Genomic DNA, 15,609 nt, shown 5'->3' on the forward strand with positions numbered 1-15,609 from the left:
AAGCTGTCGCTGATGTAGTACCTTTTCTTTTAGGTACTAATATGTACTTTTAAGCTATCAATATCCACCCTTTAGGTACAAGGATGAAAAGATGGAAATATAGAAAGAAATGAGAAATGCTGTTTGTACTTGTGCACCTCCTAATAAGGACACATTGAAATAAAGGTAATAAATAAATCATGACCAAAACAAACCAAAGAAATCAGTTTAATAAATACATATGTAATGTACACATAATGAAAAAAGGCTGAAGCCCTGGAATCTAGCTGGACCACTGGCCCTTTATACAGCAGTGTGGAAAAGGCCTGTAGTTACACTGCCAAGCATTTATAAAGACAAACAGTGTGCATGTCAAGTTAGAATTAAATTATCAGAGTTATTAGTATGTTTAAAGAATTTAGACATTCATGCAATCTGAAATGGCTGGAACCACACATGACACATATACAGGGTTAGATATAGGGGTGGACAAATGTCTCATAAGAAATCACCAGCTCTTAAAATACTTCTTGTTTTGCTTTGTGTATTCCTCAAATGTAATATAACTGCATTAAGTGCACTACCAGTCCAAAAATTTTGAACAATAAGAATTTTAATATTTTTTGAGGAATTCTCTTCTGCTCACCAAGCTTGCATTTATTTGATCCAAAATACAGCAAAAACAGTGATATTGTGAAATCTTTTTATTGATTAAAATAACTGCTTTCTATTTGAAAATGCTCTAAACACGCCCCTGCTTAAAACCCTCAAGCCTTCGGTTTTGACCAAGAGATTGAGTCTACTCATATCTCATTTCCAGCAGAAATTAAGTGTCAGTTAAACAATATGAAGTGGCTTAAAAGTACCTTAAACAGAACATAGTTTATATATTTTATTGTCTACTTTTAAAAATGGCAACTGAGTAAATTCCTTCTGTCATTTTGATTCAAATTCCATGTCATAAATTGTAAAGAGCCAATTCTTAAATTTTGAATTTTGCCCAAACATGTATTACACTAACAATTGTCTTTTGTGTGTTTATAGTTTGCAGATCTTCTGAAGCGTGATGAATATGTCTGTGTGCAGTACTCCGAACAAATAATGTGGCCGTATCATGACCACACATCCGGCTGAACATTAGCACCTGAACAGTCTGCACTGAATGTGTTAGATGGGCGTGATGATATTTTATCCTGAATGAGTCATGACTGCTTAAGCCAAGTTATAGTACAGAGTTTATGCATCTCTGCATCGCTTCACACCAACACCAATGTCCCCACTGACCTGAAGCTTTACGTAATTTTGCGAGAATATATGCTTTTCTTGTAGTTGATCATCCATTGATATTTTTGAAAAAATGTACAATAAGTTTTTCGAAGGTTTATATTTAAGAGTGACTCCTTTTCCATATTGCTTGGAGCTTGATAATCTATTATCTATTCACCCTAATATAACACTTAATAAAAACCAGTAGATAGAGCCATGCCTCTAAATACTGATCTTGTCTACCAAGAATAGCCACTTGACTAGAATTTAAATATAAATGCATTGCATCTTTAAATAAATACAGTTACTGTATGTTTAGTTTTTGTTTCTGTTATAAGATAAGCCTTAGGGGAACATATAGTGAAGTGGCTTACTCTGTGTGAATGGACTTATATGGTTGCATTTGTATCTTTTGCATTGATTGCAAAGCTATAGCCAATATTTTATTAAGACTTTGAATATCGTGGCTCAAAAATTACTCACAGATTAGATCTGATTAAATTAATTTTATGCACATTAAGACTTACATTAATAAAAATATTTAGTAACAGCCAGCCTTAACAAGTTTTTCTGAATTTATGTGGTCATGATTTAGATATGAAAGTCAAAAACTAGAAGCTGGAATACACTACACAACTTTTTCCCAAATTTCCAGTCTGACCGAGTTGGATTTAGCAGAAAATCGTGTAGTAGGCCTATATTATGGGCACAGACCATAATTTTTAGCTTCAGATTATGATTATATCCAGTTTGATGTAAACATGTTTGATATTTTGCACATACTCTTTTCATTTGTCATCCATTTCATAGCAATGAAGCATATGTTTCTGTGTGAGTTCAGAAGTCTCAGTCGTTCAGTGTTGGCCATAGTTTCTCCCTGAAACCCTTTACAAATGCTGGTAAGTGTTTCTGTTCAGGTTTTAAAAGTTGTGCAGTGTATTTTGACCCTAAACCTGGCATTTGTCAGACTGGAGGAGGCCGGCAGAATCGCAAGGCCAAAACAAATGCATATCAAATAAGTGTCAAATGAAGCTAAACAGAATATGGGCTTTTAGTCACACAGCCACATGCAATCTTCTTAGCCTCTCTCTGCTGTCTCATGAACACACTGCTGACTGTTTTCACAACTGAACAAAGCTTTGTGTCAACCGTCTGACAGGAGAACAGGTTTAGATCTATTAATCTGGAATTCGTCACTGTAAAATGAGTTCGATTTGGCAAGATCACAAGTGCTGAAAAACATTTTTCCTGGAACACAGATACAAAAATGTTCTCGTCAATGTTATTGTCAGAATGTATGAAGCGCTGAGGAACCGGATAATGTGTTCATTAAACTAACATAATATATATACTTAAGCATTCAGAGACTTTTATGTGAAGCAAGGAAACAAGAAAAATAAGCTTCCCTATGTGGAAAACATAGAATGTGGAAGACTGAATATTAGAACTGCATACTGGACTTCATTTGTTTTCTATCATGTCTTTGCCAGCAACATTAAATGGGTTCTGCATGATATGAAATGCTAATTGTTTGTTTTTTTAAATATTTAAAAAATGAATACTGTGACATCTATTAATTTTTGCCCTTAACAATTCAAAAGCAGCAATAAACCACTGGAATAAACTTCTACGTGACAAAGCACACATTGCATAGCCCATACCATGTCATTTAATTGAACAGAATTAGATAGATCATAATAGATTCAGTCAAATCAAAGCATGGACGCCTTTGCTTATTGGTGCAGAAATGCACTATATACTTGTACACAAGTCAATATCGTTTACAATTTCCAGCTTGAAGCACACAATAAATACAGCATATTACACTAGGAAAACAACTTTATTTCATACTTTACTGAATAGAAAGAACTAATTCATTCAAGTGTGGCCTATGCTCTCACATCCTCAGGAATATGACGAATCATTAAACATGCATAGGACAAAAAAAACACTTTGACTTTTTATCAGTTGTTATCATTACACTGGATTGCACGTGTGCATTAACACAATGATCAAAGCAACATGATTTTTCAGTAATGAAAGCAGCTGATCCACAGTATCTATCAGCCATTTAATTCCACACCAGACTGCAGATAATGCATTTCCACTGATATAGTGAATGCTTTGACAAGCTGCTGACAACCTCTTTTCCCACCATTGCTCTGGGACAGAAGAACTTAAACTGAATTGTTCTAGTTAGTCTCTATATCTGTAGTTCAGTCTGCCTAATCATTAAACATTAAAAAAGAATGAGCTAAAAGATATTTGATGATTTCCTATATCCAAAGTCTAGACTCTAGAGTGAAGAACAACTGTGTAGTGCTCAATATACATTGCTGGACTTACATACACCTTAAAAATTAAGGGACAGAGCAAAAGCTAGATTATAAACTATAAAGGAATGTATTTGATCATAATAGTGTCAGAAATCCAAAAAGATATAATAGAATGTTTTTTCTTCAATAGATTTTAATTATTCACAATGATTATTAAATAATTAAGTTTTCCTACACTTTCTTTGAGTTGTTGTTTTATTTATTTTTTCATAGAATTCAAGAGGTTAAGAAGTTTTGAGATGTTTTATTGTCCTTTTACATTTAGGGTATCAAACGGGTATTAAAACATACAAATACTAAGTTTAATCTCCCCTCTGAATCAAGATAAAATGCCTTCTGCAACCTTCAGATTAGTGATAGATTTACAAATTCTTCCAAACGTAGTGTCTTTCCTCATGTAGACACGTGTCACTGGTTTCTGGAAAAGCAGGGAACACTATGACAGGAGATTTTCAACTTCAACATATCCGTATTGTAAAGAGAACTGAAGCTTGTCATCTGCCTCAATCAAAATGATTTACTCTGTGGAAACAAGACCGAGCATAGATGTAACTGTAACATCAAGTATTTAAAGCACACAACAAATAAAAACTTGAATAATTTCTCATATCAGTAGATCAGATCTGATGAATAAGTGTTGAAGGAAGTACAGGTCTTCACAGTTCAGCAGAAATAGGTCACAGGAAGAGGCTTAGACGCCTGCATTCAACTGTCTGTCTCTCTCTCTGCTCGGCCTCTTCTTGGTACCTGATGCTCTTCAGGCTCTGCTCATGTGAACAACACAAAAAAAATCATGTTTCATTTACTGCAGATCATGCACTCAAAATATACAATGACACTTTTTCTGTAATGTAAGTAAAACTGAAAAAAAAAAAAAAAAAAAAAACTTATTTTCTTCCAAAGGAAAAAAGTAAATAAGCAATGACAACATGAAAGAGATTGTTTTGTTGCGGTGCATTATGAAAGTCGTAGAAAAGGAAAAGATATCACAACCTCTAGACTCTCATGAGTTTATGTTAGGGTCAATTGGACCATTTTATGGACCGTAAATAATTTTTTTAATCGGCCACTTAAGAACAGTGAAGTTGCTTATTTTTTCTTGGAGCTGTTCTCACAGTCTATAAGATCAAGGTTGTTAATTATTATACTTTCAAAACTGTACCTTCTTTTTAGAGCATAAGTTGGAAAATTAAATGTGAATGTGTCATGACAGCTGGCTGACAGAGCTAAGATGTCAAACTTTGCATGATGAGGCTTAAATGGGTTATAGCTTGATGACAGAAATTTGCCTCCCTTTAAATATTTGTATATGACTTTGTGTGATTTTGATGTAACATTTCGCTCAGATGTTCTGGCTTGTTCTCGTTAATTTTTTGGATTGCTTTCTAAATACTCACCATCCTTACGCAGGACACACTTCCACAAACAGAAACAGAGGCAGAGGACTAGAAGAAATGCTACAGTAGTCACAGAGATCAGGATAGCGAGCGCAGTGCCAACTGGTGAGAGAAACATAGAAAACCATAGATTTAAACACTAATTTTAGAGCATTGCTTACCTTTTTAACTTTAGAATGCCTTCTGAATATTTGATCATTGGATGCTTCTTCAGCTTTGGGCACTGTTGATGTTAAGAATTTTATCACTTTTTTTCTTCAGGTTATATGAAGGTACTGGGCTCATATAAATAATTGAATCATATTTGCTTGCATTATACACCATAGAAGTTTTATTCATTTTTATTTCAGTTTATTTTAGTCAAGTTAAACTTAATTAAAATGAGAAATGGGAATTTTACTTTATTTCATTTAAAGTTATTTTATTTTAAGTAATGGGAATTAAATTCTTTTTTTTTTTTAGATTTAGTTTTAGGTAGCTATACTGTAATAACCCTGGTCCCAAACTCAACCAATCTTAAAATATGTAAATATGAAGACGACTTTTTATTAAAAAAAAAATAATAATAATAAAAAAGTCTACAAAAAATAATAATAAATAAAATTATTTATTAAAAGAATTCTAAAGAAGAAAATACACTGTACTGTGCATCATTCCCAATCAGTTTTGTCAAATTGTAAAAGTATCAAAATATTCTCTACTAGTTTTGTGTGCGTGCTACAAAGTCTTTTCAAAAAACACTGAGGATTTTGAGACGGTGGAGAATGACTCCATTCTCCAGTGATTCATGCTTGTCCACTGGACAAATAAAGAGAGTGTGAAACGTTCACCCTCCAACTGGGTTTATTTTCTAAAATTCCACTGGGCCAAAGTGGCCTATAGTTGAAGAAACATTGTTACTGCTATGACAACAATTTCTCTAGATTCAAATAGAGATAAGGACAAATTAAACAGAGAACATTTGTGCAAGTAACTCTACATTACATACAGAGATAAACAAAAACCAAGGAATGTATTTAATGCATTTAAACTGCTGTACTGTATAATAATTCTGCAAGCTACAGCCCTTTGTGATCACAATCTCTCAGCTCCCTTTCCATCCTTTACAAAAACTATATTTGGCTTTAAAGATTAGTTTTCCTGAGCGTCGGTCTGCATTCTGTTAGAGAATGTAGAGATGAACATAGAGCGAGGGCCAGGAAAAACACTGAATGATGAGCCCAAAAACCTGACATACCAGAGCTGCACTGCATGTCACGCTGTAAACCACAGTTCATACAGAACACTGAAATTACAACCATGCAAGAATTAGACATTCAATGAGAGACGTATGAGATAGAGACAGTGTCGGGATTTATCATATTTCACATTTCACTGTAACTTTACTTTAATCTCAATTATAATTACTGTGTGACAAAAATAATATCATATCTAGGACAAGAAGATCACATTTCATACATTTTGTTAAATCATTATAATTTTCTCCCTTTGGTCCACTTGTAATGTTAGTAAAGGGCTTCCTGAAACACTCTTTAAATCTCTCTTAAATTTTGCATGCTTGTTTAGAATTAAATTATGCATCATTTTACACAGTTTTGAGAATTTGTGGGCTTTCTTGTAGGATTCATATAGGCCTTTGGATACACTATGTAAAGAACATATTATAAAATGACCGGATTATAGTTGTCCAAATGCAAATGTTCAGCATTTTATTTGATAATTATTGACCTAGAGAGTCTACAGAATAGTACTGCTCTGATTTGATTGATTTTGAGTTGAAAACTGAGGGCTAGTTCACAGAAGTAGGTTTCTTAAATAATCTCAAATACTTAAAGAACAGTTTGTATCTGATTACAAACCCGATTCCAAAAAAGTTGGGACACTGTACAAATTACGAATAAAAAAGGAATGCAATAATTTACAAATCTCATAAACTTATATTTTATTCACAATAGAATATAGATAACATATCAAATGTTGAAAGTGAGACATTTTGAAATGTCATGCCAAATATGGGCTCATTTTGGATTTCACGAGAGCTACACATTCCAAAAAAGTTGGGACAGGTAGCAATAAGAGGCCGGAAAAGTTAAATGTACATATAAGGAACAGCTGGAGGACCAATTTGCAACTTATTAGGTCAATTGGCAACATGATTGGGTATAAAAAGAGCCTCTCAGAGTGGCAGTGTCTCTCAGAAGTCAAGATGGCAAGAGGATCACCAATTCCCCCAATGATGCGGCGAAAAATCGTGGAGCAATATCAGAAAGGAGTTTCTCAGAGAAAAATTGCAAAGAGTTTGAAGTTATCATCATCTACAGTGCATAATATCATCCAAAGATTCAGAGAATCTAGAACAATCTCTGTGCGTAAGGGTCAAGGCCGGAAAACCATACTGGATGCCCGTGATCTTCGGGCCCTTAGACGGCACTGCATCACATACAGGAATGCTACTGTAATGGAAATCACAACATGGGCTCAGGAATACTTCCAGAAAACATTGTCGGTGAACACAATCCACCGTGCCATTCGCCGTTGCCGGCTAAAACTCTTTAGGTCAAAAAAGAAGCCATATCTAAACATGATCCAGAAGCGCAGGCGTTTTCTCTGGGCCAAGGCTTATTTAAAATGGACTGTGGCAAAGTGGAAAACTGTTCTGTAGTCAGACGAATCAAAATTTGAAGTTCTTTTTGGAAAATTGGGACGCCATGTCATCCGGACTAAAGAGGACAAGGACAACCCAAGTTGTTATCAGCGCTCAGTTCAGAAGCCTGCATCTCTGATGGTATGGGGTTGCATGAGTGCGTGTGGCATGGGCAGCTTACACATCTGGAAAGGCACCATCAATGCTGAAAGGTATATCCAAGTTCTAGAACAACATATGCTCCCATCCAGACGTTGTCTCTTTCAGGGAAGACCTTGCATTTTCCAACATGACAATGCCAGACCACATACTGCATCAATTACAACATCATGGCTGCGTAGAAGGAGGATCCGGGTACTGAAATGGCCAGCCTGCAGTCCAGATCTTTCACCCATAGAAAACATTTGGCGCATCATAAAGAGGAAGATGCGACAAAGAAGACCTAAGAGAGTTGAGCAACTAGAAGCCTGTATTAGACAAGAATGGGACAACATTCCTATTCCTAAACTTGAGCAACTTGTCTCCTCAGTCCCCAGACGTTTGCAGACTGTTATAAAAAGAAGAGGGGATGCCACATAGTGGTAAACATGGCCTTGTCCCAACTTTTTTGAGATGTGTTGATGCCATGAAATTTAAAATAAACGTATTTTTCCCTTAAAATGATACATTTTCTCAGTTTAAACATTTGATATGTCATCTATGTTGTATTCTGAATAAAAGAAAAATTTGAAACTTCCACATCATTGCATTCTGTTTTTATTCACAATTTGTACAGTGTCCCAACTTTTTTGGAATCGGGTTTGTACATAACCTACGTTACTTGTAACGTGTTACCCCCAACACTGTTTAAAATTGTATTGCCTATTTTAGAACAAGCCATTGGTTTCACTGGATTTATTTACCTCAAACCAATCAAGGAAAAAGTTACATTATTTTATTCAATATAAACCTTTTTAATCAAAGTGCATAATAAAATAGTTCACACTTACTTTTAGTGTTCATGGAAACAGCAATGGCAGTCTCCAGTCCTTTATGATGAACAAGACATTTGACAGAGACATCCTTCAGGAGTCCAGCCTGGATGGTCAAGGTGCTGATGACCAGAGTCGTCCCGTCACTCTGCTGGATGGAGGTGGTCACAGGTGGACCAATGGTCCGGTTATTCCCCTCCACGTTCCACACTATTTCAGCCTGTGGCCGGGCCACGGCAGTACAGTTAGCCTCGATCACTCCTGGAGATGTGGTCTTGTAGCTTACTTGAGGTTTGGGCAGGACTGTAAATGATACAGTATAAAGGTTGTTTGGGTGTGGAACATTTTATTTAGTCAGAAAACACAGCTACATGTGAATGTCCATCAGTGGAGGCAGATGATTTGGACAGAGTGTCAGGGTCATAACTACCATAGACAATAATTAGAAATGGCCAAATTGCCCCCACTAATATTTGATAGTCTTAATGCTGCTTTGTTTGTTGTAGAATGATAAAAAGTTTTAAAACTTACAGGCTTGTCTGCCTCAGCAGTCTAAAAGTGATCATTAATGTCAAAATGATCGAGACCAAACAAATCAAAGAAGGAATATTAGTCATACAAATAAGAGTGAATGTGTGCATATTTTAAAATAAAAATGTTATTTGCAAAACGATTACTTCTTACGTCCTCTTCTTTTTTCATTACTTTATTCCATTAAATCCATTTAAATCTTTTAATTATTATTTAATTCCTTTAGATACAAATTATAACCCCCCCCCCTTCCTCTTCTTCTAAATGATATCCACTTGTGTTGGTTTGAAAAGCAAGAGTTGGCTTTGTAAATCAACAGATCTGCATGCCATCTCTGAGTGTTTGCAGCCCACATATTTTCGTCAGTAGTTCAAAGCTACAGAGATGCCCATTCAAACCACAGCATTGGCCCAAAAAGAGGTATACACTTGGCATTCCAACAGAGGACAAGCATTTCACATTCTTACTAAATCATGACCAATCATGTCAAGATTCCTATGAATAACAGATGAGCGAATATGATTAAACAAAATGCTGGTTGTTTTGGACCCCAGTGACTTCCTTGTATGAACAAAACATTCCAAAATACAGTGATACAGGTTTGGAACAACACGAGGCTGGGCAAATAATGACAGAATTTTAATTTTTAGCTAATATATCCCTTTGAGTATGAATTGGAGGCTGAATCATAGTTTGAACAAATGGAACAGCACAGAACACAGAGGCACGAGGTGAACATCAATCTGAAAGAGACAAGGCAGGAGAACGAGAGCAGCACATAGAGAGAAGCACTGTGTTAGTGGAACAGTGACACAGTCATTCACTCTGACCACAGTCTGAATAAATCATAGATCTCACAGTCTCACCCTCCTACAATCAGTTTCTTTCATATCACTCTCTCTCTGTCTGTTGTCCTCATTTTCTCCAGGCCTGTGTGTGTTTAGCCTTGTCCTTCCCTCTCTACCACTCTGTGCTACAGAACTACCAGCTGCATACACTGTACTAGATTTATGTTTCAGTCTAAAAATCAGCAGTCACTATATAAAAATATCAGCAAGGTCCATCTTGACCATTAGAGTGGGGACTGTTTTCTGGGATGGGTTTTAATGATCCTTTTATTTGAACAAATTCAAAAGTATTTAAATGGATTTAAAGTAATAAACATAAAAGTACCCTGAAAGAACAAGATAATATTATTTTGTAATCATATTGTAATATTTTCTATTTTTATAAAAAAAAATGGACACATTCTCTCTTACTCATAACACAAATTGGTCAAACGTCTCTAGTCATAAGTGATTCAGGGTAACACTTTATTTTGATAGTCCACTTTAAACCTTCTGATTGCACTTTATTTTATATTATGTGCACTTATATGTACATACTCTGTAAGAAAGTACAAGGTAACTACATGGTTTAAGGTTAGGTTTAGGGGTAGGTTCAGGGTTATTAGCTAGTATAAGTGTATAAGTACATAGTAGACTAAGTACAATGCGGAACTGACATGCTACTAACTTTAAGTAACTTTGCAACTACATGTCAACTAACTCTCATTAGAATATCAGTAGACTGTTAAGTCAGGTTTAGAGTTAGAGTTGGTAGAATTAGTTTACATATATTTACAAACATTCCTATAGTTGGTTAAATGTCTGTTGGAGGGCCATCAAACTACATGTTAGCAGATATTAAGCAGACAGTCTACTAATACTCTTATGACTGTTAGTTGACATGTAATCGCAAAGTTACTTAAAGTGGACTATTTCAACAAATTGATTTGATTCATCATATATTTTGTATTCAAAACAGCGAAATTTGGAAAAGAAGTTGAGTAGTTGCATCACTGGATAACAGGCATCTGTTGGTTGTTTAACATTGTTATCATAAAACTTTCATATCATTAAAACTTCAGTGTTGCGCTGGAATTCTTGTTTTATGTGTAAATGTTACCTTCTTTTTTTTGGTTGGTTGGTTTCAATCATTCAACAAGCTACTGACCACTGAGGCAGACCAACCAAAAAATACTACTTTACATCATCCTAACAATAAACAGAGCAAGCATCAGGTGTATTAAATATTAGCCCTGAATATCTTCATCAGCCAACTTGACAAATATCAACATCATCCAGCTTATCATGATTTCAGTGCAACTGTGGACTAAAGCCTTGAGGGACTTACCAAATATAGTGAGGCAGCTTATGGCGCTTTTAGTGCCATCTGGATACGTGTGGAACTCACAGGTGTAGCAAGCCTCATCTTCAGCTCGGACCGGCCATAACGTGAGCTGCGTGTCAGACAGGGAAGGGCTCAGGCTAGCACGGTCCACAAACTCTTCTTCAATTACTGGGTCACTCTGCTTTGCAAAAGATGCAACTTCACGGGATTCTGCTTTATTCACAATCTTCTTCCATAGCACCTGCTTGACTTTCTCCGGCAGACCGTACCGACAGGCCAGAGAGGCTTGTTTACCACCCACTGCAGTCTTATTGCCCTCTGAGATTACCAATGCTGTAAAACAATGAAAATAAGTCACTACGGTAGCATGATAACACATGGAAATTAAATTCATAATTATAATGTAATCCGTTACATATACATAATTATAAAGACATTATATACAGTATAGTGTTTTTTAAACTATACATAATTTGTTACTTAATAGCATACTATATGCGCTCTTTAATGCCATAGAAGAACCACTTGGGTTGCCCAAAGAACCTTTCAGTGAACAGATTTTAAAGGAATTATTTTTTCCTAGTGTGAAGAATATTTTTATAACCTGAAGAACTTTGTTCCAGTGTAAAGAACCTTTTGTCCAATTGAAAGATTCCATGGATGTTAAATATTGTTCATGGAACAATAGAAACCAATAAATAATCTTCATTTTTAAGGGTGTATGTCACTAGACAAACTATTTTATTATCTGCATTTAACAAAAGGAGAAACATGAAATTAAAAAGAGGTCTCCGTGAGACCAGGATGAGATAGACTGAGTATTTTCACTGTCAATACATAACAATAGCAGCCTAAGGAGAATTCAGAATACAATCCCCACATGATTTATGATGTATTAAAGTGAGGCAAGGACAGTAGTCTCCACCGCATCAATCCTAGAAATGACAGGCAGGTGCACACAAACCATGAGATGTTGAGACCAGCTGGATCTTTGCCTGACCAAGCAGCTGTTTCTTATCTACATTCACATTCTCTTCCAGAATCCACAATGCAAGTATGCAACATCCAAAACCACAATATGCTGATGTGATTTATTGTTCCCACAGCCTTATTTTATAAGAGCCAAAGAACAGAACTTGATGATACGTGAGTTGTTATCAGTGTTTCAAAGCATATCCAAAAAAATGAAGTATTCATTAAAGTAAGTAATGCAGGTTCATTTAGAAATAAGCAATGTCACATAAACTAGAATGCAGCTACTGAATTTGCTACTGCGGCTCCTGTGTGCTGATATTTCACAAGTATATATCGCTGCAGCCCTGAGACCTCCAAGTGGGAGAAGCTTATGCCAGAATAGGTGAAGACCCTCAAGATTATGGGTAGGTTTAGGTATGGACCTTCTGTACAACCCATTTGAAGCTATGTCCTGTATGAGCTGCAGCAATACCTGTCTCTGATCTTCAATCAATAAAGAGCATCACTGCAACTGTTATGAAAATGTAAGTAACACTGACTAACTTACATTTTTTCGATTCAATATTGCCATTTATTTTGTTCATGAATGATTCCTTCATTTTGCTGTAGTGTCATGTGACAAATGAATGAAAGACCAGGAATTTGGGAGCTGAACTACTAATTTATTTTTCTCATAGTTTAACTTGGGTGCAACGTAATGATTCTCTAAGTCAAAATATGATCAGAATATGAAGGTTACAAATGTGAACGCGTTCGAATATGGCAAGTGAAACGCATTATTTTAATTTAACTCGGCTCAAATAAACTAAGTAACATTAATGAGGATGAATGAAAGCTGTTGAACAAGATTAAAAAATGCAGTATCTGATCTTCTCATCACGACACGGTAGTGTTGTTTTGTTCCTAAATGAATCAGTGTATCATTGAATCAGTGGAAAAACAGTTCATTTTATAATGATTGTCCAGAGAGCACTGTCATGGTTCTCTCTTGAATAGCAGCGGAGACTGACCCCAGAAGGGAAGAAATTGTTGAATAAAGTAATTATTTTTGTTTTCTATGCACATAAAAAGTATTCTTGTAGCTTCATATTATTACAGTTGAACCACTGACGTCATGGACTATTTTAACGATGTCCTTATTACATTTCTGGGCCTTGAACGTGGTAGTTCCATTGCTGTCTATGCAAGGTCAGAAAGCTCTCGGATTTCATCCAAAATATCTTACTTTGTCTTCCGAAAATGAACGAAGGTCTTACGGGTTTGGAACGACATGAGGGTGAGTAATTAATGACAGAACTTTAATTTTGGGGTGAACTAACCCTTTAAATTGAAACATGAATACTGATTCTTTCTTGAGTGAATCAACATTTTTAAGGAATCAGTCGTGTGACTGATTCAATGACTCATGAGGACTTGTTACAACCTACCGTAAACTGCAGAAGGACTCAGTAAAAAAAAAAAAAAAATCACCGCCATCAATGCACAGAAGGACAGCATGGAAGAAAAACGTGATATATAAGCAATTAAAAATGATCAGCGTTGCTGGAAAGCATGGATGCTCACTGTCAAATGGAAGTCATGTAGATGCATCCTCTAAATACATCTTGTCCAAGACTCACCTGTGACAGTAAGGCAAGTTTGTCCTTCCCTTGAGCCTTTGGGATGAAGATCAAAGATGCAAGTGTAGCAGCCCTCATCCCTGTAGCTGACCCGTTTGATGGTGATGGCACTGGCATCTCGTGGTGAAGAAGCTAGCTCCACATGCTGCTGTCCGCTCACACTGTCTTTTTCGCCAGGCTGGTAAGTGATTAACGTCTGGTTCTGCACATCCAGCCAGCGGATCTGATGAACCGATTCTCCTCTGCCCTTGACAAGTGTACAGCTCAGAGTGAAGGGATGCTCAACCGGGGCCTCCACGCGTATCGGAGCTGAAACCCTGCCTGAGACACAGCAATAATGAAACCAACCCAAAACACACCACTTACACACAGAACAACAGATTACTACAATCACACACCTTGTAGTCTGGACACCATTACCAAAGACACACAGATCTGTAGACATCTTGGCAAGGAGACCACAAACATTTTAGCCTAGTGGAAAGGAAATACAGCATTTCAGTAACTATTGCACCAAATGTAAAATTAAAAGTCCACAGTTTTATCTATCTTTAAGAAGTTTGTACCCTTTATATTGAGAGGGCATTTAACGGTCCAGCTCAGTCTTGTGGGTTGAAAATGAAGACAAAATTTTCTGTCAGTTAGGGATATTCCCAACATCTTACTGAAGGGCTGCCATCTGTGTTTAAATATTACAGACACAAATACATTATATAAAACATATATAAAACACACACACACACGCACAGAAATACGTAAATTGAGCTTGTAAATAATTTAAAATTGTGCAATGAATTTTTTTACCAAACTAAATTTTTCATTTTAATCTGGATTGGATAGTGAAAGAAAAGCAGTCAGCAAGTGTCCAGTATCAAGCTAAATACAATATAAATCTGTTATTAATATGTTATTTCATAGTTTTGATGACTTCACTATTTTCCCAAAATAATAAAGAATATTTGTGTTAGATTTAACATCAATAGTGAATAATTACATATTTCAGAGAACATCATTAATTTATGTTTGAGCAGTTTAATCCATAACTACACCACAACAACGATTATATTAAGTTAATTTAAACTAATATATATTTATTTAAAATTGTATTTATTTGTTTTAAGGGGCCAAATATATAATAACATTTGTTAGGGATTTATTTAAAATTTAAGACAATGTTAATAGCATAATATTTTTTCTGTTATAGCATATGCAAAATATAATTTACATACTGAAATAAAATCTATAGATTGTAAATATTAGACCTTGATAAACTGATCATTAATAAACTGACTATTTATTAATACTCAAAGAGTAGAATTATCAGTTCATCTGCAGCAGCAAATGATATACAAAATGAGTCATCTAGGATGTGCATAAGCATTTAATATTATATTTTGACATACCTCCATGTGGTGTTGATGCCCTCTGCCCTCAGCTGTACATGCACAACACACTCTTCAACACACTGAACCAACTGGACTGCAAACGGCCCTTTCTCCACCCATCACTAACACACTGCATATGCCGAGTCAAGCACGTGGTGGCTCCGTCTCACAACTCACTCAGCTGCCTCTCAGCTCACACACACACACACACACACACACACACACACACTCAGTTCTGACTCAAATGGCAACAATGGCCAAACATGAAACTAAAAATTCAAACTATCTGTAAATAATTATCTGTATATAATATTAAATTATAATTATAGATGGA

The 15,609-nt window shown here is 35.7% G+C and overlaps 1 protein-coding gene across 1 annotated transcript; it reads right to left on the minus strand.

Annotated features, from left to right (window-relative positions):
* Positions 1 to 2,898: 2,898 nt before the first annotated feature.
* Positions 2,899 to 15,461, minus strand: LOC306875886 (OX-2 membrane glycoprotein-like). Its single transcript, XM_079426659.1, has 8 exons — positions 15,294 to 15,461; positions 14,457 to 14,569; positions 14,289 to 14,364; positions 13,891 to 14,211; positions 11,300 to 11,629; positions 8,612 to 8,896; positions 4,979 to 5,080; positions 2,899 to 4,345 (listed from the first exon to the last, which is right to left on the minus strand). Exons 3-8 carry the CDS (start codon positions 14,356 to 14,358, stop codon positions 4,287 to 4,289), a joined length of 1,167 nt encoding a protein of 388 aa, XP_079282785.1. The 5' UTR covers positions 14,359 to 14,364; positions 14,457 to 14,569; positions 15,294 to 15,461; the 3' UTR covers positions 2,899 to 4,286.
* Positions 15,462 to 15,609: the final 148 nt, after the last annotated feature.

Source organism: Barbus barbus, assembly GCF_936440315.1.
Source record: "Barbus barbus genome assembly, chromosome: 10".
Classification (NCBI taxonomy): Eukaryota; Metazoa; Chordata; class Actinopteri; order Cypriniformes; family Cyprinidae; genus Barbus; species Barbus barbus.